At 40.3% G+C, this 27,983-nt stretch overlaps 1 protein-coding gene across 3 annotated transcripts in view; it reads right to left on the bottom strand.

Annotated features, from left to right (window-relative positions):
- Positions 1–2: 2 nt before the first annotated feature.
- Positions 3–27,983, bottom strand: part of ankrd44 (ankyrin repeat domain 44) — a 35,916-nt gene continuing 7,935 nt past the window's right edge. Inside the window, exons 2-28 of one of the 3 annotated variants that reach the window (XM_055059871.1) lie at positions 26,878–26,961; positions 22,823–22,901; positions 22,267–22,337; positions 20,763–20,963; positions 20,400–20,487; positions 19,335–19,477; positions 18,354–18,566; positions 18,177–18,255; positions 17,984–18,098; positions 17,816–17,898; positions 15,819–15,927; positions 15,488–15,556; positions 15,207–15,347; positions 14,230–14,295; positions 14,041–14,152; positions 12,697–12,768; positions 12,109–12,310; positions 11,817–11,904; positions 11,616–11,733; positions 10,923–11,145; positions 10,528–10,615; positions 10,355–10,438; positions 10,133–10,278; positions 9,299–9,381; positions 8,646–8,728; positions 7,655–7,746; positions 3–5,392 (exon numbers count right to left, since the gene is read on the bottom strand). In XM_055059871.1, the coding sequence (XP_054915846.1) occupies positions 5,133–5,392; positions 7,655–7,746; positions 8,646–8,728; positions 9,299–9,381; positions 10,133–10,278; positions 10,355–10,438; positions 10,528–10,615; positions 10,923–11,145; positions 11,616–11,733; positions 11,817–11,904; positions 12,109–12,310; positions 12,697–12,768; positions 14,041–14,152; positions 14,230–14,295; positions 15,207–15,347; positions 15,488–15,556; positions 15,819–15,927; positions 17,816–17,898; positions 17,984–18,098; positions 18,177–18,255; positions 18,354–18,566; positions 19,335–19,477; positions 20,400–20,487; positions 20,763–20,963; positions 22,267–22,337; positions 22,823–22,901; positions 26,878–26,961 (3,192 nt within the window). In that variant the 3' untranslated portion in view covers positions 3–5,132. The remainder of the gene's footprint in view (positions 5,393–7,654; positions 7,747–8,645; positions 8,729–9,298; positions 9,382–10,132; positions 10,279–10,354; positions 10,439–10,527; positions 10,616–10,922; positions 11,146–11,615; positions 11,734–11,816; positions 11,905–12,108; positions 12,311–12,696; positions 12,769–14,040; positions 14,153–14,229; positions 14,296–15,206; positions 15,348–15,487; positions 15,557–15,818; positions 15,928–17,815; positions 17,899–17,983; positions 18,099–18,176; positions 18,256–18,353; positions 18,567–19,334; positions 19,478–20,399; positions 20,488–20,762; positions 20,964–22,266; positions 22,338–22,822; positions 22,902–26,877; positions 26,962–27,983) is intronic. The other 2 variants (XM_055059872.1, XM_055059873.1) reach the window with 2 other exon arrangements.

The raw sequence follows: 27,983 nt of genomic DNA, 5'->3' as shown, positions 1-27,983 counted from the left end.
AGTTCAAACAGGTTTTAGTTTTATTTGTACAGCTTCTATAAAAGAAAGGTTGCTGACAAACAGCCCTCAGCATGTCATACTGCATCAGGAACTGGCATGAAAATCATCAGACACACGACAATGGAGAGTGTCAGGCCTGCCTAAGCTTTTTCTTCTTGTCCAGTCATCATCATAATAATAATAATAGTAATAAGAATAATAATACTGGTGGTCAGACTCTATCTCAGGCAGAAACTCACTGTGCTTGTTCACCATCTGTGCTTATCAGTTCATAATTGTTTGAACCCAAACTTCAACCATCTGTTACAGGAAGTGTTTCGTACAAAGCTGTGACTAGTCGTTTTCATATCAGTACCTAAAGCCAACATACACACACACGCACACACACACACAACTTTAAAGAAAAACCTGGAGATCTCCTTTGTTTATTATGACCTATAAGTACAGGTATGTGGGTTTTGATAACAGCAGAGAGGACAGGTCAACATGTCCGATTCATTTGATCTCATCAGAAATGTTGGCAGTAAATTTAAACAAAGGAAAATCTCCAGACAGGAAGGTGGGGAAAAAAAACAACAACAAAAAAAAACACTTTCTCGTTCAAAGCAAAATCTGTCTCTCCACATATTAAAGGATAAGTTCACACATTAGCATAACTTGATTTTCTCATGGCAACTCGATCTCTTCTCAAGGCATTTCAAATATCCTCTTTACGGATCCAAACAGGCAGATTATTTTTAAAATCGTAAAGTTTTCCAATGTGTGGCTTCGTTTTATGGAGAAGTACCAACAAAAAGCCAAAGCAGTGAACCCATGGCGAGAGAATCTTCAAGTATTCAAGTGAATTTTATGAACATACAAGTTATTTGGAGTTTTTGGTGAACCTATCCTTTAAAAATAATAATAACAATAATTTCCGGAATTTACAAATAGAAAATATTATAAAACAAACCACGTGAATCAACATCAAGGCACTGGACACGTTGGAGACGATGGCACGTTGCTGGTATGCAGACAAATGGGGGGACAAGAAAAAGGGGAGGAGGAGGAGGGCGGAGTGGTCAAGGCCCTGTGTAACATTACATTTAAGTGCTGGCAGTATTTGTACCATCATGATGAAGTTAATAAATCGCACCAAGAACTGAGCTAAGAAGACATTTTTACCACAGGAGACTTTTGGTCTTTTTCTGGGAATCTGGAAACCGTGCAACTCTGAATTGTAAAGTGTGCAAACGCGCACAACCGGGTGGTTCACATGGAGAGGTCAAAGTGCAGGAGGCTGCGGAACAAAACGCATTAATGTACATGATCATCTCATAATTCGTCCACATCTGCACAAATACTGCGTTCCATCGACGGGTACATCCCTCAACGAATCAGTTCACACAGCATCTGAACCAATAAAATGCCCATACCGACATTTAGCTGGTGTTCTACGCTAATCATTGTTATTTTGTTTGTCTGCTGTTTTTTCCCCAGGTGTCAATTTCTTTTCACCTTTAAGGAGAACATTGAAAGTTTGAAGACATTAAAGTCAGGTAGCAACCGCGTCTTTCTCCTGTCTCAACAGATCTGCTGGTGAAGACATTTTAGGCGATTCACTTGGATCACATTCTGTTTTCTACCAGAATAAAGAATTTCCTGCTAGAAAACACAAGAGTTTCCCATATAAGAACTCTTAGGACTTTACACACTAAGATCTGCTAAGAAATGTCACTATGCTATTTTGGAAGTCTAGTACCTTCATCCTGAATCGTTATTATACCCGTAATTCTGTGGAAAGTATTTTTCTAAGGAAAGTATTTTGAATGATTTTTTTAAGATGACAACATCTTAACAAATCCCAAATATTCTTATTGCTGTTGGATATTTTTTCAAATCTCAACATTACACCCTATTCTCATTTACTTCGGTTTTGACCAGATGACTCTGCTGAAATACGACGGATTGTAAAACCAGATTTAACAACTAGATGCTCTTCTGTTAGCTCATATTAATATTAAATGAATTGCATTTCCTTGCAGTAGACTATAGGTAAAGAAAATGGCCTTAAAAAGTTGGTTGGCATGACAGGGTTTCACATTAATATATTAGATTGTTTAATAAAATGGCTCCCATCTTCTCGTCGAGGCAAATCAAGTTGATAATATTATGCAAGCTAAGAGCAGTTTATGTGTTTTGTTTAAAACAGCGATAATATTCGCAATTTTTGCAATATGGCTAGCATTAGCTGGTGTAACAAAATGGCTGGCATCTTGTGGCTGGGCCAAATCTAGTTGCTAATGCTAAGTAGGCTAACAGATGACAGTGTCAATAAGACTGTTTCAAAGAGTTTTGTTTGAAGCAGTTATCAGTGTTCACAAAATGGCTGCCATTGGCTGCCATTAGCTGGTTCTGTGTCACGGAAACCGTTCTCTGTTCAGGAAAACATATTTTAGCAAAAGCGGTGAGTGATGGGATTTTATTCGGGCAAACAAAGAAGCTCGTACGTTGCTTACTGTAACACAGAGTAGCATTTTTGTTAGCTGCCAAAGAATTCAACTAAAATCAACTAGAAAATCAAAGTCTTCACCAGAGCAGGGACACAGGCACTTACTTATTTAGAGAGAGATCAGACTGGGCAGCATGAGAAACAGGAAAACCTCCAGTCTCACTCCAAAAGACTGAGAGTTGGTAACACATTTATGTCAGACCTTGTAAAAACTTTCATTTTGGGTTGAATCCAATGATGTGCGTGACTTTTTCTGTTGGTGGAACTGAGATGTACCCGTTCTCTCTCTTTCTCCTGGTGAACATTAAACTACCAAGCCTCTCATTGAGGCTGTACTATTCACATTCTGGACACATTTCATCAAACCACACAGCCAACTCCACACTTGTGCTTTTAAGCTGGTAAAACATTTCAACAAGTACCTGCTCATGTAACCCTTCAGTACATGGGAATTATCTATGCATGGAAGTCAAATATTTGGTACAAGTTTTAAAAAACTCAAAACTACACTGGAATTTCTTAATAATCTTAATTGTGTACAAACAATTAAAATGGCTTAAAAAAAAGAAGAAAGAAACCTTGTCTTAGAGAAGCATGGCTTTGCCATGCAGATGCTAAGTACCGAGGTTAGTTTACACTGAAGCACCCGAGAGCGTAAGAACCAACTGCGGCGTCAGTCGGTGTAAGCGTGCAGACCGGCACTGAAGCCGTTCCTGATGGAGCTCTCCTTGTTGGCGGACTGAGCGAGCCGGCCGGCCGCAGGCGCCGGTCCAGGGAAGAAACAAAGAAGAGCCGCCGGACGTCCTGCTCCGAGTCAGAGGAGAGGAACCGTCCGCAGGCGCAATGTGAAGATGTGGAGCCCCAAGGGTTCACTGTGTAACAGCTGGACTACATCATCTGTTTAACAAAAAACCAATACTAAAAAAAATACTACTTCTTAATATTCATTTCAATCAAGTCTGAATGTTCAGGAAAGTTAAGCAAGTCGTCTTATTGCTTTTAAACTGACATGCGTTTCAGCTATCGGCTCCCAAACTGCATCCGTTAGCCGTTTGTGTTTCCACTGTCGGACTGAAAGATGTGACACAATATAAGGGTTTCATATTAATCAATAATTAATGATTTTTTGGGGGGTCTTAAATAGGTGAAATATTGCCAAACTGGTGCCATTCACAATTTCCTCTCCAGCTTTTTCTCTTTGCAATGCAAGCTGTTAATTTTTATATTTAAGCAGTGAGACAAAGGGGTGAAACATGAAACTGCTGGTGCGCAAGTTATTTCATAGGTTTTTGCTTGGTAACCAAAGAGTAAGTGTGTTTGTTGATGTCATCAACTGTGCTTCGCTGGCCAGCTAAAGCCTTTCCTCTGCCTACATTCCCCAGAATGCTGCTCACTTCTCAGCCGGAGCTCAATGAAAGGCTTGAAAATTCTACTGGATGTATAGGATATTGATCAAGTGTTTATCACGGTATGTTATTCATTTATTGCCCAGAATCAAACCAAGAAAAAAAAGCTGAATGATTTCATTGATTTCAGATTTTTTCATAGCACTTACAGTTTCAAAGCTGAGTAAAGTCAGTGTAGAACTGTAAAACTGTAGAGAAATTTTAAATGAATTGTTCCAATTCTGGCATTCCGTTTAGCCACCAGGTGGATGAAACTAAAAAGTTTTTATTTTCAGGAAGAAAATTTTAACTGTGAAGTAATTACACTTAAAAAGTATGTAAAGTTGTAACAAGAACTAAAGTCTTCCTGTGCAGACGAGTAGAAAGATCTCCAACCTGAACCTTAGCAGCTGATTGCTTTAGTTGCTAGTGAAACAGAACTAAAGTCGCTCCGATTCGAGGGAAATTTGTAATATTCACAAAATTGTAATAATTAAAGCTTGCTTTCGGCTTTTAGCCCTAAAATTTGACAATTAAATGAACTGTAGGGTGTTACAATTGTTTTCGCTTGGATTTCAAAACACAAAACAATAGTATAAAGCCCTGACAGGAGAAGACCAAGCTTCTTTTCTTCTCATATTCGACTGATGTTAGTGAATGTGTTTGAATATTGACAATGTAAAACCCAGAGATTGGCCACAGAACAGCCCCAGGAACCTGAAAGCAGCTCCTACAGCGGAAACACAGATAATGGTGCAATGACCAATCGACATTCTATTTCAAACAGATTTATACATTTCTCTTTTTTTTTTTTAAGCGATAATTTTTTTTTCAATAATCTAAAACTTGAAAGTCAAGACGGTTCAATTTTGATTTAACTTTTTCATGAGGCGTGAAAAGTTGATCATGTTTCTCACAAAATCCCAAGAACAGCTAAACAAGACCTGGATGTTAGGAGAAAAGATTTAAAATAAATGTTAGTCTGTAATAGATTCAGACAAGTATGATTCATTAGAAAAAGAAAAAGAAAAGCCAATGAAATTATTATAAATTATTTAAAGAATAAATTAGAAATTATTTTCTGAGATTATTATTTTATATATATATTTTGTAATATCTGTAAATGATGATTGTAAAGTTGCTTGTTTCCGTAACACTGAATCCCTTGGAGCTCCATGCTGACCAACGTCCCACTCTGCTTGGCAGGAGCGCCGTTCTGCTGAGGAGTCCGGGTGACCAGCTTGAGGTAAGAATCATCAAAACGTTTCAGAGTCCTCTGAGTCGTTCTCAGTAGTTCCCTCGCTGGAAGGTCCCGAGGGGTTCCTGGGGCTGCGGGGTCCCCGAGGGCCGGCGGCCACGCCTTTACCCCCCTGGTGGGGCAGCTGCCTCAGCAGGGAGCCTGGGGAGGGAGCTCCAGAGCTGCAAGGGGAGCAGAAAGGCATCATGGTAGCCAGAATGAGAGCCAGACAGTCAGCCACCTCTCTGCTAGGAGCACAAGCCAGAGCAGGGGTCAGACCTGAGGCAGAGAGACAGAGCAGAGAGGAAGAGGAGCAGGAGGAGGAGGAAGGAGACAAGGAGATGTGGAGGAAGCGAGGGAGGCGAAGCAGAAGACAAAGATGGAGCAGCATTCCATTAGTCTCCAGCCAGCTGACAGGTGGAGCAAAGAGAAGGGAGAACACTGAAGACAGGAACGAGAATCAGTCAGGGCTGGACGGACTGAGGGACCACTAAAGAAGGTTTCAGATTGTAGCCAGGGACGCGAGTTATTGATTAATGACCTGATCCAAAGATGAGCAACTCATGATTAATTGATCAGCAGCCATTTGCTTTAAAACCTAAGTTTTCTCTCTTATGAAGAGGCCCAACCGTCTTTTCATAACATGGACGGCGACATTTTCTGAAACATGCTGAATTACAAACAGGAAATCATAATTAAAGTTGAACATTTGTTAGAGTCATCTGTGTTAAATCCTGACTGAATCAATAGGTAACTCAGTCATTATTAATCTTAGACATTATGGTCATTCATGTTGATTTTTTTTCCAAATCACAAGTTCTATCAATTTCATTTTTCTTTGAGCTGCTAGAATATAGTTAAGTTAGTTTGGAACCGAAATCTGTAATAAATTTTTATATTTGAAAATGTTCCGATTACTTTGGAAACGTTTAAACCCTCCCATTCATTCAAGAGATGAAGACCCCGCCAGGGACGGGGTAGATTTGTTTGTCGAATCTCCGGTGTGATGACGGGCATTTTTGTTTTTTGCCACTTTTTGAACTTGTCTGTCAGTCTTAGTTAACTTTCGTTTTCATAGAGGCTGTTCGTACTTTTGCTAGAAAATATGAAAAACTTCAAATATTTTTTCAAACAATCAAGTCGGAAGTGCGTTCAAGAAGCAAACGCCTGATGTCGCCAGAATAATTTTGGTTTTGGAGCTCAGAAGATTGTGAGTAGAAAAATAAAAGATGAAAAAAAAAGATATTTGAAACACTAAATATATTTTAAAACAGAACCGAGAAAATGCGTTTTGCATCTCAAACTGAACTCTGGTTGGACTGTTTTTCTTTCCCGTTCCGAATTCAAACTGTTGATTTGGACTTTGATCGACAATTTGGGTTTTAAAAACAGCGACAACCAGCCCTGACCAGAAAACGTATTAAGTAGAGGACACAGCAAGTCGACAGGCAACCTGAACCGTTCAGTCACAGCTCCCACCATCTGAATGCAAATGAAAGCATTTAGTATCACAACCCTTTAGAAAGAAAAATGGTTATTATGAGCCAAAAATCTTATAAAATATTCATCCTGGCTTTCGCAATCAATACGCTCCAGAAGAGATGCTTTAAAATTAAGGATAAGATCGGTATTGGCTGAAGTCAGGCAGTTATTAATATATCGATACAGGTCCTATAAATCAAACTACACTGATATTAACACCCGATATTTCTATTTTGTGACTGATCTGATCTGGTTCGGGAGGGGTGACAGTGACAGTGATGCACCAAAGGATTATGGGGAATTTAACTGAAGCAAAGACACATTGATGAAATCAAAATGAACTAGAAATGTTTATGATATTGATGTATATCACTTATTGGCAATATTAATATCGACCCAATTTTTTATATTATTGCATCCCTAGTTAAAATCTTTTCAAAGAGCTGAGACAGAAATATAGGAGAGTTGCTACAATTATAAAAAGAAAGAAAATGTACAATAAATTTTGCCTGAAAAAACACAAAATCTTAAGTAATTTTGATATAGTTTCTGGTGCAAATATCTAAATACACTTGTAGTAAGACTAAACTAATTTATAAGTAACTTTCCATAAAAGCTTGTTTTAAGCTAATAATTCCTTAATATTGATGAAAAAGTACTAGATCCACTAGTAGATTATTTCACTGATAGATATTTTTCTTATAAGTGAAATAATCTGTCAGAGCAACTCGTACTCTTTCATCAATATTAAGAAGTTATTCACTTAAAACAAGCTCCTGTATCTTGCTGAAAAGTTACTTATAAGTTAGTTTTCTCTTCAATTTTCACTAGAAACTCGACCAAAAACAGGTAGTAAAATGTTGTGCTCTTGCAGTGTAAGCCTGTAATGTACATGGACACGTCAACCCAGTGGGAGCTGCTGTTAAAAGTGGAGCATCTGCAGAGCAGAGAGAAAGTCGTTTCCAAACCCCTCAGCAGTACAGCGAGCGCAGTTCATGCTGCAGGAGAGAGAAGCGTTCATGCAGAGCAGCAATGATGGCGGAAAGCTGGTCATCCTACCATTCTCATCGGCCGTCTGGACATTGGCTCCTCTGGACAGCAGATCCTGGACCGCCTTCTTCAGGCCGCTGCGGGCAGCCAGGTGGAGCGGACTGACGGAGACAGACAGGTTCACACTGACATCGCTTCAATGGATCATATCACGCTGCTGCCCAGGCCAGAAAGAAAACAACTTTTTCCCTTTGTAACTTCTCTTCCAGACACACCAAACCAGGGACAATTCCACAACATTTAAGTTTTGTTTTATATACACTTTCTATAAATTCATAATCCTACACATTTTAGCAATATATAAAGTCTAACCTGGTGGTGTGCCACGCAAAAGTATTTACACCTTGTGAACATTTTTAGCATTTTGTCTTTTTACAATCACAAGCCTCACTGCATTTTATTGGGATTATAATGTCATAAACAAACACAAAGTATTGAGTGATTGAGACTATTTACAGATAAAGAGTTAAAAGCAATGTGTAATACATATGTTTTCATCCCCCTTCACTCTGATACCACTAAATAAAATCTACAGTGAAAGCAATTTGTCCTGCAAACATTCCTCTAAAATACATAAAGTTGTAGTATGACAAAAGCCTTGTCCAAAATGTAAACATATTTTTATAAAAACAAATATCTCCACCATATTGTTTAAAAAGCATGATATCATGCACATGGGATTGGTTTCAATTTTCATCCACACGAACCCGCACAACCATGCCAAACACATAGGGCGCAGAGTAGCGCAAAGCTAAAACCTGTTAGCCAATACAAGTCATTCAAAACCAAAATGACTTCCTGTTAGGAATGAAAACATGGTGCCAGATATATAGGTTGAGCTACTTTCAAATAGTGTATTAGATTACAAAAGTTACTAAAGCACGAGATGATGTGTATTGTTAATACAACATCAAAATAAACAGAATGCATTTCGTAATATATCCCTTGTAGATAATTCATACATTTAGCTTCATTTTTATCCAGCTTCTTAGACACTCACGTTTGCAGTGCTGCATTTGTGGCATTTATGAGTGAAGAGTCAGACATCTTCTCCATGATCAACAACACACAGTCTTCTTTCCCCTGAAACCAGAACATGCTACAAGTCAGGAGGAAAAAATGACACTTCAGATAAGCAGAGTGAAAACACATCAATTTTCTCATTAAATCTCCCAGTCAAAGCATTTTAAATGATCAGTTTTGGGGACAACTGACTAAACTCGTGTCATAAAACTCAGTTTTTGTGCTTTAAATTAAAAAATCACAGCCCGTTTTCCTCTGCACAGTTTGCGTAACTCCTTTAAAGGCCGAGTACATTACTCTTTTCCAAATAAATCTGAGTGTTTTTCAGCTTTCCTAATGCATGCACATGTGTAGTGAAAGATTACTGAATCTGTGACTGTCAGCGTGGAGGAGAGCTGTGCAGAAAGCAGATGAAACACGCAGCCATTAAGTGTTATGACAATCAAAGACAAAAAATATATACATTTATAAGCAAAAAGAAAAATTTTTTATCCAATTTTTGTCTATTTTTTCTATATATATATATACTGTCGGACACAAACTGAATTACAAAAAACTCATGTCAAAACAGAAAGCAATTGCACTAAAGTTAGCATGTCACATTAGCAAATACTAAAGCTATGCACTTACATTTCTGCAAGCCAGATGAAGCGCAGTGTTGCCATCTTTGTCTGTTAGACTGAGGTTGGCGTTAGCACTGGTCAACAGCAAGTCTGCAAGAGAGCCATGTTAATATGCAGCTAAAACAACCAGACTGACTGCTGGGAAGGTTTTTCAATGGAGTCAAGTAGTCATTTTCCACTGGCACCTGCTCAGCAAGGCTCAACTTGACTCTATGTAGTTACAGATTTTCTCTAAGTTTAAATTAAAAACTTGAAAAATTAAAAATCAGAAGAAAAAAAATCACCAAAAGAAATGAAACAAAAAAAAAGGTTTTTAGAATTAAAACCTAGAGAGAAAACTCTTGGTTTTCCTCTAGAAGTTACATGGTAACAGTTTTTATCCAACCCATGTTATCATCACAGGCCTAGTAGTTTCTCAACTCTATCTCAAAACAGATTTGGTTTTGATTTCGAATGATAATTTTTGCACCTTTAAGAAAAATCCAAATAAATCATGTTCATATGTTATTAAAGCATTTTGTAGACACCTCTAAACTTTGTCAACATTCTTTCTGAAGTTTGAAAAAAATAATAGAAAGGAATAAACACAAAAATACTTAAAAGGTCTGAAATTGGACGATCTGTTTACTTGGTATTGGACTGATACCAACATATAAAATATTGAACAGCAATAATGTGCGTCATGTACACATATGTTGTCATACTTCTTGGACTCTGGGGTCATCTATGAAGACCCTGCCCCCTTACACCTGTTAATCTTCTATAATGGAAAACCAGAACTGTGCAGAGTTTAGTTGAGTCAAGCTGCTAGGTGGAAAAGAACCAAAACAGGAATCATCACCGAGAGCTTCAGCCCGGCCCTTCTCAGCTGCCATCATGAGTGCAGTGCGGCCTGACTGGTCTGCAGTGTCCACAGGTGCATCATGGGAAAGGAGCAGCTGGATGCAGTCTACGTGGGCGCTGAACGCTGCAGCGTGGAGAGGAGTCCTGCGGGAGTAAAAAGCTGTGATGCAGCACAGACTGATGGTGCTGCAGCACCAGTGCTTTCACACCGACGTCTTACCTGCCCTTAGCATCACTGCAGCTAGCGATGTCTGACCCCATGGCCTCCAGCAGCAGCGACGCGCACGGCTCATGATCGTTCAACCTGGCAATTTAAGCATTGACACAAGCTCCGGCATGAAGAACGCACAAATGGCAAAACAAGAGAGCCGAAGTGAGTCAGCAGACACTTACACTGCGCAGTGTAGAGGAGTGAACGGATTGCCATCGATGCACCGGCAGCCTTTCTGCTCCAGCAGAACCTCCACACACCCTTCATGGCCTGGAAACACACACTCATCGTCAGCGCTGACCAGTGGAGTTTATTTATCTGGGTTTATTGTTTCATTTGTGGAAATTTATTCAGTAAAAAGTCTGTCCCCTTTTTAATAAACCTGCATGTTTTGAACATTTTAACTTCAAATTAACCTACACAGTTGAATAATGTTTTGGAAAACAATACTTCTGCACAGTTGGAATAATTGCCTAATTTTGGCTGATTTAGCTTAAAAACATTCTTAGTTCTTAGTTCCTGACAGTTAACCAGTGGACTCAACCTTCTTCCAGCAGAGGTTGGGTCAGACACTAACCGTAGTAGCAGGCCCAGTGCAGAGGTGTGTACCCGGCATGGTCTCTTAGTGGAGGCAGAGAGGGCGACTCTGAGCAGGCGATGCTCAGAAGCTCGCTCAGCCAGGAGGCGTGGCCTCGCGCGGCGGCCAGGTGGATGGCGGTGCGACCTCGAGAGTCTCCTAGCAACACTGAGGCCTCTTGCTCCAGCAAACACTGGATGCACTCCTCCTGACCACACAGCAGCTGGGACGGACAGAGAGCAGGTCAGAGTGTAACTGCACAGGAACAGTCACATGATCATCAACAGCAAGTCTGACAGATTGATTCATGACAGGAATCGGCCAGCTCAGCGCTCTGCAACCTGCGGCTCCGGGGCCACAAGTGGCCCTGTGGATCTTTCACAGTGAAAATAATAATTTCCAATTTGCAAATACAATAAAAAACCTTGTCCATAATTACGTTTGACACAGAACTCCTCAAGTGCCATTTTTAGCTTCACCTGGTTCAAATTGTTGAAAACAAATCTCGTATAATTAGATGTTGCACTGAACTTTTCAAACGATGTTTGAAGGATTATTTAGCTGAAGATGAATCCTTTGCAACAAAAGTGTACACCAAAGGAATGCTATTATTACATTTTGGGCAGTAAAATGTTTATTTTGCTTTTTTAAAAAGAATTGTAGTATTTGCAGAGCCCTATGACAGAGACTCACCCCGAGGTGGAGGGCTGTGAGGCCGTGGCTGTCAGCCACGTTGACGTTGGCTTCCCGCTCCAGCAGTAGCGACACGGCGTCGACATGACCTCCAGCCACCGCCAGCATCAGAGGAGTCCTACAGGAAACAAGGGCGACACTTCCTTAAAGCAACAGACACAAAAATAATGCAGGAAGGCAGAAGGGAGGAGCACAACTCACTGTCCCTGAGAGTCAGCGGCATCAATAAGCTCCGCACCATCTGATTCATCCAGCAGGAGGCGCACACATGTTGTATGGCCGTTCATCACTGAAGAGAGAGGAGCAGACGTTAATGGCTGGTCAGCTGACTAACTCTTGAATAGTGGGACGAAAACTAAATCCAAACAAGATAAAAATGTCATAACCATGATTTAGACTTGTTTGCAGCGCCACACTATTCCCTCTAAATAAAAGGCGATTTGATCAAAAATATAAAATTTAACTTGAACTCTATTCATGACTGTTAACCCACCTGCCAGGTGAACAGGTGAACGACCGTACTGCTGGTCACTAGAGTGTGGCGACGCCCCCTGGCTGAGGAGCGTGTGAACGCAGTCGGTGTGGCCCCGTAGGGCGGCCAGGGCCAGAGGGGTCCGTCCTGCCTCGTCTGCCTGGTCCACGTCCCTCTCCCCCTGCAGCAGGACCTCCAGAGCCTGTGCATGACCGTGGTACGCCTGACAGAAAAACAAGCTCAGAGTCAAAAATGTCAACCAAATGGGGTTTTTTTCGAAGAGTTTTTGCAGCACTGGTGGCTCGTATTTTTTGCGACAGTAGGCAGGCAGGAAGGAGGGTGAGGACATGAGGCGGGGGTCGAACCCCCGACGTCTGTGTCGAAGACTGGGGAGTCCAAGTGTGGTGCATGCTAACCCCCTGTGCCACCACAATAATAATCATTTTGCTGACATTGTACTTAAAGCAGAGAAACCCAATAGAGATGATGTATTAAATCATTTGTCATTACTAATGTTACTTGAAAAATGACCTTACGGAACATCTTTGCTTATAACACATGACATTATGTGGATTACAGTAAAGTGCAGTAGGAGAAGAGGAGACTTACAGCGAGGTGCAGAGGGCTCCTGGCATGAGGAGACTCAGGATCTTCTTGAGGTCCATCATCTCTGTTCAGCAGCTGCAGGTCACAACAAAATCAACATGAGACCCGGCTGGCTGGCCTCACAAAGCCATCACAGGGGATTAAAGGATATTTATGGAGGTGTGGAAGTTTTAATCACTTTTACTTATCAGAATATTTAAACAATATCTCAATCATCAAACTGCGGCCGAGGGTGTCCTGGTGCCAAGTGGACCAGGACACCCTTTATGGCTGAACATGGTGCTGTTTCTGTCGCCGGTCATGCTTTTCTTAATTTCAGCGATTTCTTCTCTGAGCAGTCTTACTGTTTCACACAGCTCTGACACCCTTGAATTGATGGGTGCAGATTTTTTATTGGTTTTCCGCTTCACCATTTCAGCTGACTGTCCTTGGATTGCCAAACTGGCGTTAGGCGCAGCCTTGTTTAACTGCCTGATCTGCATTTCTGTTTGTAGCTGGAATTTTGGTGTTGTAGGTTTTCCTCTGTTTGGACTGTCATTCTGAAACTACACACTTGCAGCCTCATTCATCTTTTCAATAAGAGTCTCATCTGTCACAGTTTGATTGTCAAGGTAAGACAATCAAAGCTGAAACTTTATGTTTAACAGTCCAGTTCTGACTGACCTCAGGACTTTCATCTGAATCAAGTCGGCGCTGTACTGCTCATCTGCATCAACTTCCCTTGAAGCAAGCAGCAGCCTCTCTTTCAGTTCAATTGCCCTAAAGAAGAAATTCTGGGGGGATTCACAACTGTCCTGTGTGATATTTATCCATCTTTGATAAATATCAGCAGAGCTATACTCTTTTAAGTGTCCCTTTAAAATCGCTTTGAGCTGCACGTCACAACAATTTCAAGCATCTCACAAATGCTTACCCCAGGGCTGACTGATTTTTTTCAGCTTCTATTACTTCTTCATCACTATTAGCTTTACTCAGGCCTCTCTCAATCTGATGCATCAATTTTGTGTATGAGAGCCTGTCTTTTTGACCCTTTCTTTGCTCAACTTCATTCCGCCATGTATATCCTACGAACAGACAACCAGAGAGCCCGAAGAAGAGTACAAACCAAAAAAATATGCTCCTGGTAAAACAGTGCCCCTTGTGGATGGACATGTAATAGAACTAAACAAAAGAGTAACAGTTGTACAACATGAAAAGAAAAACTTGAGAAATGATGAACAATCTCTTTAATTATAGCTTAAGCTTTATTAATATTGGCATTTTGTATTCTAAGATGTTTTACTTTGGCCATGTTCCAGGTCAGGTTTTTTTTTGTGTGCGTGCGTGCGTGTGTGTGGATGGACCAACCAGTTCCAGACAGTGCCTGTGTCCAAAGGCGGCAGCGTAATGGACAGGACTGTAGCCCTGTTTGTCTTTGACTGAGGCCATCGCTCCACTCTGCAGCAGGAACTCCAAACATCTGCAACACAAACACAGAGCCTCAGCGGAGGAAGCAACTGGCGGCAGACATCCAACATGTCCGAACATTTCCCTCACAGTGCAGCCTCCTTCTCCCTCTCCGCTTGCACTCCCTCGCTCTCTGGCTCCAGGGCAACACGCCGCCTGTGGAGGGGTTGAAGGTAAAACACGGGATGTTAGCATAAATGGCGTCATCTCACCACTTATTTTACAGCATTATTACCAGCATACTCTAAAACATGTGTCGAACTGTAGAATTGGGGGCCAAATGTGGCCCGCCACAGCTTTTTAAATAGAACTCTCTAGATAACTGTTGTGTGGGATGTCTTTTTGGCTTCTGAGAAGTAAAACGAAAATGAAAAAAATGGACGGTACAGCATGAGCCTACCGTTTAGGAATGGAATGAGGTTATTTACAAGATGGAAAAAAATAACATTTCTGTGAATTTACAGATGGACATTATTGCTGAACATTGGGAGAATTATGACACAAAATGTATGTCTATGGTTATTTGACGGAAATGAAGAACTAAGTACATTAGTTTTCAAAAATCTTAATTATTATCTCTTTCAGTTTAAGTTAAACGTTGCTACATGTTAATGTTCCCTCATTAATTTTCACTAGAAAATAATGTACATGTTAAAAGAGGAAAAAACATATGATCTTGTTGATCTTTTGCTCTTTCAATTTTCTTTTTTTGGATTGATCTAGATCTAATTATATTATAACTAAAGAGTAATGATTGTCTGTTTCCACCGACGGAGAAAAGATTTTTTTAACATTGGGTTCGGCATGATAAATAAAACTGGGCAGATATAAACAACAAATATTATGTTGCTGCCTGTTTCTGGTTATTTATGGATTTTTTTCAAAGATGTAGAAAGAATAGAGTACTGTATATAACGTTGGTAAATATAAGTTATAGGCTGTAGCAACAATATTAATATTGGCCAAACATCCTAATCAGATAATCAGAACACATCTTGTGGACCGGCCTGGTGTGTGGTACCATGTTGCCTGAGCAATGAGTCAGAAACAGCTCTGTACCAGCTCACCTTCTGTCCAGGTCTGAGGCAGCAGCATAGTGCAGGGCAGAGCGCCCCCACTGGTCGGTCGCATTAATATCAATGCCAGAAGCGACCAGAGTCTCCAGACACTGAAAGTGACGGCTGGCTGCCGCATAATGAAGCGGAGTCCTGAGAAACACGGAGACCAACGCATTAAAGCGACACCAGCAGAAACATTCCCATAAGAAAAAAAAGGAAACAAGACCCAATCTGAGGCAACAACAAGTCAACATGAGATAATTTAAGACTGAAGGCTCAGTGCTTCCTACCTGCCACATTTGTCTCTGCGGTTGTGTTCCCCCCCACTGCTCAGCAGCAGTTTGACACAGTCCACATTACTGCGCAGAAACAGAAACAAGAACATGGTTAGTGGAAATGCGTGGTTAATGTGTATAAAGGTTTGGATTATTTTCATTTTGGTGTTTAAAATAACATTCCACATAACTTTATATTTTGGTTGGCTGGTTTGTTTGATCTGTTGAGCCGCCTTTTTACTTGGTTACTTTTTTCTACTTTACTTGAATGAAAATAATTCTGCCACAATATCAGATGAATTTATGAAGTTCAAAGCGGCCCAATCTGTGGCGTATTGGCACTCACCCTCCAGCAGCGGCTGCATGTAGGCACGTTCTTCCGAGGCTGTCCGGGGTGTCTATCTGGAAGCCTGCGGACAGGACCGAGTCGTTACACATTATGCTAAACCTCCGACCTGAAGGGGGCGGCACAGGGAGACGCAGGGAGGCCAGACAACAGGCGGGCATGGAGAGAAAGACAGGTGTTAGTGTGACAGGAGGGGGGAAACGAGGCTCACGTGATCATACAGGTGGACAGATATAAGCCGGATGTTAACACAGATGACAGAACGTGATGCCTTCAGGTTACATATATAGTCAGACAGTTGGAGCAGATCAGAACCGGTAGAGACATTGAACCGGAGATCTGAACGCAACGCTCAGGAAGAAGGAGGCAGAAACAACACGCAACAACAACAAAATTTGTAAAAATGCACGCGGGGTCAGTGCGACCCCGCAGGAGAACCAAGCATAGATTAAAAAGCTTGCGAGGTCCAAATTCACCCGGAGACCACGAGAAGGTTAAGTCAGAGAGTTGACACACTGGTAGACAGGAGGAGTGAAGACAGGAAGAAGGGAAATGCTTGATTATGTTTTAGCACAAGCTGAGCTCCAATTACTTTGAGAACTTGCGTTTTGCTTCAACATCTTAGTCATTCTGAAACACGTTCAGACACGTTTAAGACAAGAAAGCATCTGTTTCTCTCTTCCATCTGCTTCTGTGTTCCACTTTAGAATGTAATGAACTATGCACCACGGTGTAAAACACCAGGTTTCATCCCAGCCCCACATGCAGTGCCTTCCAAAAGTATTTACAACCCCTCAACCTTTTCTCATTCTAACCTGTTACAACCACAACACACCTCAGGGTGTGTTAATAGGATTTTATATGACAAAACAAGAAGCAGCAAATATATGCGGAGTGGAAAGTAAAATAAAGTGACAGGCAGTCGGAGAAATGGGAAGTTTGGCACAATTCTCTAGCCATATTTCCATCCAGTTGTCATGCAAATTTTGGGCATCCATTTAATATGTCACAAAAAATCTAATTACGCATATTTCCATCTATAGCTTTGGAACCAATGATGGGAAGAAAAAAATTATTTAGTGTAATAGAGAAAGTCCACCCCTCTGAGCCGGCGGTTTGGACACAAACATTTTCTGAGTTTCATGCCTCTGGTAAATCACAAACCCATTTGACAAACGCGTTTTCATCTCTCCATTCCACAGAACTGAGTGACTGTAAAGACCTGAAGAAAATCTCCTGAAATGATTCAGTAAAAACTTTGAGCTCCACTTTTAACAGAGGGTAACAAAAGCAGCCCAACCAACCAGCAGCTGGACGGGTTAGAAATATAAATAGGTTCTTTGTGTTCACTTCCACAATATAGCTGAACCACATGATGAACCCTTGTTGTTTGTGTTCATCGCCTGCAGACACAACAAGCACTGGAATCTTGAAATCATCAAATTGTGTGACTCTGGAGCCAGAAGGTTTTCTGTTTTGACCTCTCTTCCAATTTCTCTATAATGTGCACAATATGGCCCCAAAAACAAAAAAAAAAACTCAGAAAGAGAACAACTTAATACATGGAAATGAGTTACTTGTTCTAAGAATGAGTGGAATCTGTCTCAGTAGCTGCATTTCCATTACAAATGTGCAGAAAACTTTGTCAATAAAATTATATATATACAGATATATATATATATATATATATATATATATATATATATATATATATATATATATATATAATCACAATTTTGCAATCGCGGGATTTCCATTAAATAAGAAACGTAATTAAAATCAGATGTGAATAAGCTGGTTGACGCAATAAGTCATTAAAAACATCATCCTACAAATACTTCCTGTTGTCTTCTTCGTCTTTTCCACCAGTGGTAACATCTGGTTGTTGACCAAGTGACTTGTGTGAAGGAAAAAATCATTTCCATTACAGTTTTGCGAAATACACTAATTGCTGCGCGTTTTTCTCCATATTTATCAGGATGTGAAGGATAAACTACCTGAAGACAGGAGCTTCCTGCAGCAGTCAGAGTGAGCGTTCAAGGCCGCTAGGTGGAGAGGAAACATCCCATGGACTCCTCGTCTTTACAAGACAGATTGACAGTATTTTTAATGATTAGAAACCTGCCCTGGTGATGAAAACACTTGCTGACAAGCAAACGTCACACCTTGTGCAGTCTGCTCCACTAGTGATGAGCGTGTTTATGAGGAGTTCGTGGCCGTAGCGGGCAGCAACGTGAAGCGGGGTGTTGCCATCCTTATCCACGCTGTCGATCTCTCCACCTGAAACAAAACGTGAACATGTGAATACAAAAGAGCAGCTTCAGAAAGGAAAGGACGATGAGTAGAATGACGACCAACCGTTCTGGATGAGGGTCTGTGAGCGGGTGAAACGACCATGAACCGCTGTCATGTGAAGAGGACTCTTCCCGTCTCGGCTCTGATTGAAAACAAAGCAAAAAGGATTCAGGATTTAACAGAACAGAACTTTATTTCAACAGGGCAGTCTGTCATCCATCCCTAGTAGCCTGGTTTTACCTGCACGTTAACATCAGCCCCATTGTTGACAAGGAACTCCAGACAGAGTGCTCCATGTGTGGAGGCAGCAGCGAAGTGCAGCGGGGTGAAGCCTTTGTTGTTGGGCTGGCTGACGTTGGCGCCGTAGTCGATCAGCTCACTGACGACAGCATCCTGGCCGTTGAAACAGGCGATGTGGAGCGCTGTGTTGCCGAAGGCGTTGGCCTCATCAATCTGTTGGTACACAGGAGGAAATGTGATCGTAATGGCAGGGATGGGTGACAGAACTGCTGACTTACAGCTACCTGCTAACTTGAAAAAAATTTGACTTTGTAATTCAACGCCTCTGTCTCTTTAAGAAACTCCTGCTTTTTCTGAAACTCTAGGTTCAGGAAACTCTCACAACATCATTCGTCTACTAACAATTTAACAATGTTTTTACCAGCGTTGCACTGACAAGTAGCTTGTGTTATGGGATAAGGAAATGATCCCATAATACATAATACTAGCCAGCAGCAATTAGCAGCATACTATATAATACTAACTGAGTGGGGAAGTGAAGGGAAGGGCTGCTCTGCGAGTTGGAAGCTCAGAAGCTTGGAAACTGCAGCTCAGAGGAGGAGCTTTCTCCTCAAAGGCGGAGCTAGGTCCACCCAGGCGTTTTGCACAGCTGCATGGTCACCATGGAGATTAAAGGATTTCTCAAACATCAATGAAAGAATCAAAGCAACACTTCAGGTATGTTTTAGTTGAGGGAATAACATAATGTAAAGCTAAAAAAAAAAGTCAAGTCAACACAAGCTTGACTTGAAGAATTATTGTAGATGTTTATATTCAGTTTACATCGGAGATGGAGCTTGTACATATCCAAAGCTTTGGGTTTAAAAGAGGTTTCTTGTTTACTGTAAATGTGTGAAATCCTGTAAATATGAACTGAAACACAGATTGGAAAGACTTTATCTGTAAAAAACCAGTCAATCTGCTCTGACGATCTGTCCTTACCTCAACAGTCAGGTTGAGCAGGTGTTTGACCACGGCCAGCTGTCCGCTGGACGCTGCAGCATGAAGAGGCGTGTACCCCCGCTTGTCCTTACAGCTGATCTCTGCACCTTGGGTCTCCAGCTGACGCACTACTTCCAAATGGCCTGCAGGGGGCAGCAGCACACAAACCAAGTCGCACCTGAATAATTCTGGGCATGAACCCTTTTTCAAACAGGAGTCAGATCCTGGAACATTCAGAATGATTCAACATTCATGCTCTGTTTTAGTTGAGAGGTCCACTACCTCCAGCCTTTGCTTTAGTTTGCAGACACAGCCTGCCACGCTGAGAACTAAAATGGAAGCACGTGATTGTGGTCATTTTTTGATTATCAGCAAAAAAAAGACACCAGGAAACTTAACTGAAAACTGACTTGAAAGCAGAAGATGGAGAGAAAAAAAGACCTCATTATGAGGATAATAGCATCAGAGATTAACGTCACCTCCTCTGAGACCAGCCTATTATAGACTAGCTTGTGTGAAACATGAATGCACAAAGTGACTATGCTGAAAAAAAAAAAACCCAGCTTCAGATTAAAAATTTGGTTATTATTTACTGCAGAATGAAGAGGCATGTATGTATATGTATATATATATATATATATATATATATATATATATATATATATATATATATATATATATATATATATATATATATATAATTTTTTTTATCTATTATTTCCAAAATGTATATTGTCTACATTTTTGCAACAACCAGCGTGTTTTCCTGTTTTCTCATTTTGAAATAATAGATTGAAGTCTTTAAAATATATAGCACAGTTTAACCTAATTAAATTGTTTCATATTTCTATTTGCAATTTTGGATTTGTGTCTAAGAAGGAATATAGTGTAAAGAGCATCGGAGGGAAATAATGGGAGGAAGAAAGGAGGAAAGACTATGAAACACTAAAAACAAAAAAATTTAAGTTTGCATTAAAAAACATATTAATATTAAGCTTTTTGTACATCTTGGACAGGAATATATGTGACATTTTGTCCTATAAGAAAGAGTTGACTTGGTCTCACCCATGAAAGCAGCCCAATGCAGCGCTCGGCCATCCTTCTTGTCGAAGGCGTTGATGTTCGCTCCTTTAGCAAGCAGAAGGTTCACCATCTGAGGGAAAGCAAGCAGAGAAGGAGGGATGGAGGACTTGTTGGTGGTTGTGAAGCAGAAGATTAATTTTAGCTCCGGCACATTTCTGAATGATTTCGTCAGAAACGAAAAGGTACCACCCACTTCAAACCCCACTGATACAGCTGCACTCGCCCACCTGTTTCCTCTATTCATCCAACCAGAATAGCAACGAAGGGCTGCTTACATCACAGCCTCCCTCTTCAGGAAAACTGCACTCGAAAAAGCTGCTGTAGTCTGGGCTCTGCCTGCAGTACCTCTGTGTGGCCGTTGAGGGCGGCATGGTGCAGCGCGGTCCGCCCGCCGCGGTCCGAAACGTTCACGCTGCTCAGAAGTGGGATGATGACCTCGGCGCACCTCAGAGCGTTGTTGGCGGCGGCGACATGCAGCGGCGTCTGCCAGTTCTTGTCCCGCGCGTTCACATCTGCAGAGTGTCGGATCAGAACCCGCACGGCATCCTGGAGGGGAAGGCAAGACAAAACAGACCGGAGGACGTCTTTAACCAAAGTCACTATGAAAAACAAGGGAGATGGTGAAGTTAAAGGAATACGTAGATTTATTAAGATTTGTTAAATGATGAGACAAAACGTTTCACTAGGCCTGTCGCAATAACCAATACATTTTTTTTTCTGTGTCTTTCTCTCACATTGTGAAAAAGTTCAATTGGTATGAAGAGTTTTTCGGTCAGACCAAGTAAAAGACTGTTACTATAGCTGCATTTCCTTTGACCATATAATTGTGAAATTTGACATTTGTAATATAAATTGGCTTAATGGAAACACTACAATTAAAAAGAAACTTGTTTTTCTATAAAGAGCTTTATATAGAGGTTGGTGGTGGGATGAGCTGTTTCTTTGTCAAAATAAGTTCATTAGTTCAAAAAAAGTTTTCATTTAATTACAATATAATTAAAATATTGGATATTGGGTTTTTGAAATGTTTTAAAAAATTGTGTTCATTTCATAAAACTGAAATGAATACCCTGATGCAAACCACAAAGAAGACGACAGGAAGTGGAAGGAGGAGGATGTTTTTAGCGACTTGATGGCAGTGAGGTTGTGTTTTTTCAACATTAGAGGAATATTAGCTGTTTCCATAACAAATGTGCGCTATATTCCACTGATGTAGTAAAGAAACAATTCCTCAATTTTATTTATATTAAATTTAGAAAAGCATTTAAACCACTTGTGAATATGGTTGATCTCGCCACAAGTCATTAAAAAACAAGCCATGCCTTCATCCATCAACTACTTCCTATTGTCGTCTTCTTCATAATTTGCACCAGTTGACCATATGCAAAAAAAAAAAAAAAAAAAAAAAAAACGATTTCATTACATTTTCGTGAAATAAAACATTTATTACACAGCAAGAACAACCACCTCATCCCAACGGCGAAACTTTTCATAAAAAAGGTTTTTCCCTAATTGCAGTAAAATTGTGCAATTATATGGTCAATGGAAATACAGTTAGTGACAAAGTCGTGTGAACTTCTGTAAGGGAAGCGCAGCTACTGTCTGAAGTGAAATCAGACTAAACTGTGTTTGTTTAAGAGAAGTTTAGTCTGATTTCTTTCCAAATTGTGAAAAAAGAAATTGTGTAAATCTTTTTACTTGATGTAGGTAAAGTCGTGGTTCTACCTGAGTGTGCCTGTGTGTGTGTGTGTGTGTGTGTGTGTGTGTGTGTGTGTGTGTGTGTGTGTGTGTGTGTGTGTGTGTGTGTGTGTGTGTGTGTGTGTGTGTGTGTGTGTGTGTATACACTCACCTCACTGCGGGATGCCACGGCGCGATGCAGAGGGGTAAGCCACATGTTATCTTTGGCATTGACTCTGGCCCCTGCAGCATGGAAACATTCATTTGAACACGGTGCTGCTGATCTGCACCTTCACACATCAATATGGCTCTCAGATGGAAGAACACACTGCAAAAACTACACCAGCCATGACGGCACATACACCACCAAGCTAAGGACAGACAAGTTTGTGTTTCCTTTTTATGTTGTCTCACATTTTAGATTAAAGCTGAGGCTAGTTTTCAGAAAGAGAAAGAAAAGGACAAACTTAGAGAAACACTTTCCACAGAAATTCTGTTACCAGATATGAAAATTGTGAAAATATTTGCAATTTAAAGTGAACATCAGAAGCTAAACTGAATGATGCAGAGAAGCTATCAGAGGATTTATGCTTCTGAGATCATTTAATAATAATAGTTTTCTTTCAGTATTTTAACTTCAGGTTCATATCGTAAATGAAAAAAGGCCCTTGCAACATATAACAGTAGATGAAAAATGTGAAAGATGAAGATCAGAGAGGATTTCTCACCAGAGAGGATGAGGAGCTCGATGATCTCTGCATCTCCCAGGAATGCTGCTGCATGCAGCGGGGTGCGTTTCTCTGGATCCTGCAGGAAAATCCACAACAAGTCAAGATGCAGCAGGTTCCAGAAAAACAAGCACCCCGACCTTCAGCTCAGGAGAAACCTCAGAGGGATTGACCTCTGGACCAACAGAATCATGCTGGACTCTGGGCAGAAAACAATCCACTTCTAATCACATAACCAGCCCAGAGCTGTACAAACTGCAGTCATGTTTGGTAGAATATTATGTTCCAAGTACCACATTATGGAAGTTGTGCATGTCAGTCATATTTTTACCCTGTTGGATAAACCTTCACAGCCCCTCATGCAAATATTTGATGTGTGTTTTTAAAGGACAGGATGTTGGGACGTTGTGATGAAGGTAAAAATGTGGGTTAACCACAATCGATAATATCAACATCATCATCATCATCATCACTATATTTACCAATAATAGCACAGCTGACCTGTGCTATTAGAAGCCTCTGAATCTGCTGTGTGCTAATAAATATTACACCTCTGTTTTTTTGGTGGAGTTTGTTTTTTTAGATGCACCAATTTGAAAACTTGGGCCGATATCAATATTTACATTATGGCTGATAACTGATATGTACCAATTTTATGTACCTTGCAGCGGGGAGAACAAGTATTTGATAGACTGCTGATTCAGCAGGTTTTCCCACTTGCAAAGCACGGAGAAGTCTTTCATTTTTACCATAGGTACTGTTCAACAGTCTGACTCCAAACTAAAAACCCAGAAAATACCCCTGAATGAATTTTCAGTAATTAACTATTCATTTAGAAAGTAAAAAGATTGTAATTTATTATCAGATTCAGAGTAACAGACCAAGAGGTAACCAGAAATCGGCGTCGGTCGGGTAAAACCTGATGGGTGTTGCTGTTGACTGTTTCAAGTTCACTTTTTGACAATGGGACATCACATATCAATTAACATTTACACATAAATGAGCTGCATGAGATTACAGCCAAAGGGCTAGTTTCCATCTCTAGTTCCACTGGTAGGTTGATGTACACTGAGTCCCTTTAAGTCTCGACAAAAAACCTGCCTGTTTAGAATTATATTCGGAAAGTGATCAATTATGAATTTAATGACACTTGACTGAATGTCATGTTTTGATTGTTGATTCTATGTTTGTTATGATGTAAAGCAGTTTGAAATGCCTTGCTGCTGAAATGTGCTATACAGATAAAATTTGATTGATTGATTGATTGATACGTGATGTTTAAAAATAAGAAAAAACAGCTTCAGATACTGCATCAAAAACTCATGAAGGAGAAAAGGTTCTAATTAAACAGTTCTTTGTCATTTGTAGTCTAAAAGGGTTCAATACGTTGAATAGCATTAGCATAGAGGTGCTAAAAATAGAAGTGCATACGGTATAGTTAAGCTATGCTATGCTAAACAGGCTAATTGTGTAACTAGAAAAAATAGTCAACGTAACAAACAAATCGACTACACAGTTTTCACATGCTAAACTGATTCATGTGTTTTATTTTGGGTAAATAAATAGTTTTATTGAAGTTTTGTCCTGCTGGTCACTGGAATCTAAGACTGCAGTTCATTTATTGCAGTTACGTTGTGCCACCCTTCAACAGTCTGTCCCCCTGCCTGGCCTCCGTAAGTAAAAAACCCAGACACGCCCCTGACTGAAACACATTCCAAGTGACATTAAGTTGCAGTTCAGAGGTGAATGTTTTAAAAAAAACTCTACCAATTAATAATAAAAAAAAAACTCTTAAAAGTCTAGCCTGAACCGTATTTCAGTTCTGCTCTTACAGACCAACCGAAACACTCATCACTGGGTCTGATGAAAAATCACAGAAACTCTGCTTTTTAAAAAAAAATCAACTCCTGTTCAAATGCAGTGTGGTAAAACGTGAAGTCAGGGTTCATAAATCATCTCTACATCATAACGAAACAGGAGTAAAGTGTCCCTGTAAACACGACAAAGACCTGTTTACCAGCGGGTTACAGAAACACGCTGCTCGTCCTCCAGCTCCAAACAAATCAGTTGCTATGACACCATTTCAGCAGTTTACATGGAGCAAAGTGTTAAGTGGAACAAAAAAAAAAGCTTCTGGTCCCACAAGAATGAGCTGCCGTTGCACATGGCGGGCTTACGGATCAGGAGTTTCAGCTGACGGACGTCCTGCTGGACATTCTGTCACAGAAACAAACTGAAGTGGAAAAGTGACAGCCGGCCCAAGTCCAACCCACATCCGCTGCAGCTCGGCTGCACGTGTTGTCTATCTATAACCAAATTAGAGCATATGTAAATAAACACACGCTCTGAACTGTGGCCTCGCTGACCCCTAACCTCCCGACTCAGGAAGTGGGGGCAGGGAGAGACCGAGAAGACGATGGATTATCTCCTTGGAAGCTGACTCTGAAGTGGAGCTCCTGAAAGCAGCTACATGAAGATACTTTTAACCTGACGTGTCTTTTTTCTAACATATTTGAAATGTAATTTCTTCTTTTATTCGTTTTGTTTTTTTCTGCAAATCTCATAGAAAGTCCTTTATGCCGTTTGACCAAGTGGAAGAGAACCCAGAATTGGTAAAATGTCAGTAGTTTGTGATGTGAAACGGAGAGCATTTGAAAATGTATTTTACCTTATTGAGACTTAGAACCTTGTAAATTACAAAGCAGCTGAAACACTGAGCTCCTTTAAACCCAGGCTGAACACCCACCTGTTTGTAGAGCTGCCTTTCATGAGCAGCAAATGGAACAGATTTGATTCAGATTGATGATTTTGATGATTTGACAAAATGTAACGTTCACTGACTGCCCTGTTACATTTTTGTGGTGTAAAGAACTTTGTTGCCTTGTTGCTGAAATTTGCTATAAATAAACTTGACTTGATTTAAAGAGGCAGTGTCACGTAAAATCAACTTTTTTTTTAGCTTTATCTAATGTTGTAATATCATTCTCCTGTGGCAACCATTCAGCTGTCCAAAACACCTGGATGAACTTAGCTCCGCCTTCAAGGACAAACTACCACCTAACAGAGCACACCTGTTATAAAGTAAATCGACTTTAAAGCTATTGTTGATATGTAAAGCATTTTTGCATAAACTGAGGTTAACATTACATTAGTGCCTGGTAATACACATCATGCTGCCCCTTCAACCTGCAGAAAACATTAAAAATTTAAATACCGCAATATCCCAGTTGCATAAGTTTATATCTAACACTTCAGTCATTATTGGTAAATATGTCAAATTTTATATCTTGATAGTTGATATCTGATAACTGAAGCTTACAAATGTGCTCCAAATCTAGCAGATTGAGGATGAATTAACTGTTGCCAACTTACACACTTTGTCACTATATTTTTCAACTTTACAGGCCAAAAATAATTTTAAAAAATTGGTATCAGCAGGACAGTCTATTTACAGATCGCCAAGAAAACTGCAATCGGTTCAACGCATAGCCCACAGATTTTTTTTTTTTTGTCACTTGTTGTACAGGACTTTGGCTAGGCTGTAATTTTCAGCCTATAAAGCAATTATGTTGTTGATTTGGATTCATGCTTGATCCTCAGAAATGCATTTGCTCATCATCTCCATTTTTTTGGTCAACATTGACTGGCATTTATTTGCAAAGGGTCGTAACTTCATCCATTGATATAAAACAACTTCTAACTGAAGTAACCTCACAATGATGCTGCCGCTACCATGTTTTATTGTTAGCGTGACATGTTTCAGTAACCAAACATAAGCAACACTTCCTGACAAGTTTTTAATCTTTAGTTATTGAATGCAAATATCAACAAAAATTAGTTGGGTACAGAAGAAAACCTACCATTTAGTTAGTTTAATAGATTATTCATTTAAGGCTTCTGCTACCAGGTTATTTCAGCTTTCTATTATTTTTCTTTTCTTTCTTTTCCACAAAATGTTGAAATGATTTAATATGGTTTCACTTTTCAATGCCACAAAAGCCTGGCGTTTGTAGCTTTCTGTGAACCCCTGCGTCCGTGTCACTGTGTGTCCTCACCAGGGCATTGATGTCTTCAGATTTGTATATTAGCATTCGGATCTCTTCAGGGTCTCCGCTGAAGATCGCCTGGATAAGAGGAGGCTGGAAGGGAGCGGGGGAGAGAGAGGGAAAAAACAGAAAAAAATAAAAAATGGTCACATGACCTGAAGCACAAACATTTCTCTTATGCACGTTGTCAAAGTGAGGCGACATGATGAGAGCGCGTGGGAATATTTCCTGAACATTACAACAGGAATTCATTCCTCCAGTGTTGCAAAGCGCCACCGTGTACAACTGAAAGTTACTCGGTTTAGGAAAAATATCCCCATTCCCTTTCCCATCTTCTTCCAAACAAACAAACCTCTGTGGAAATCACATTGCGGATACAGATCAGAAAAATAAAATGCTTGTGTAGAGAACTGGCCTCTGTGAAAGGCGCGGCATGGAGTTCACATCTACAAGGCCCTTATTTTTCTTTTCAACATCACAGACATGAGGTAAATGCAGGCTCTCGGCACTCCTTAGGAGACTGAGGAACACCAGCAGGCCAACTGTGTTGTTAGGAATGTTAAATGTTGCGGCAAAGCAACTCAGTTTGTAACAGATTTTTTTAAAAAGTTTTCATCCTGCTGTTTTCTCAAAAAAGTCTTAAATTTATGCAACTATATATAAGGCCGTTAAATGTTTTAAAAATACAAACAAAAATGTTGTTAGCCTTAAACAACTCAATCACAGCTCTTCAGATTATATACAAGGCTATTTAGTTTTGTATATTCCAGTTAGTTTATATTTGGCACACAACTTTTAAGACAGGCAAATGTTTGGGGCGCATGCAGACATCCTATTATGTTCTTTAACTTGAAGCCGTTGAGTCTCCTGGTAACAAGCAGCTTCTTACTACAGATAACTAGTAGTGAGTAGCTGCTGGTTACTATCAATAACTAGTTCCAATAGCTAGATAGTTAGATTTCCTAGTTTGCTAGAATCTAGCAGGTCTCAATAGCTGGACTTGCTAGCTATGTCACTGAACTGCCTTGTTGCTATGCAAATAAAACTTGACTGACTGGTTGATTTAACGAGTCTAGATCACTAGACTTGCTTACTATCGAGCAAGTCTACCTTTG

The sequence above is a fragment of the Poeciliopsis prolifica genome, unplaced genomic scaffold (assembly GCF_027474105.1).
Source record: "Poeciliopsis prolifica strain line A6 unplaced genomic scaffold, Auburn_PproV2 SCAFFOLD056, whole genome shotgun sequence".
NCBI classification, from domain to species: domain Eukaryota; kingdom Metazoa; phylum Chordata; class Actinopteri; order Cyprinodontiformes; family Poeciliidae; genus Poeciliopsis; species Poeciliopsis prolifica.
This window is presented reverse-complemented; position numbering and strand designations above follow the sequence as displayed.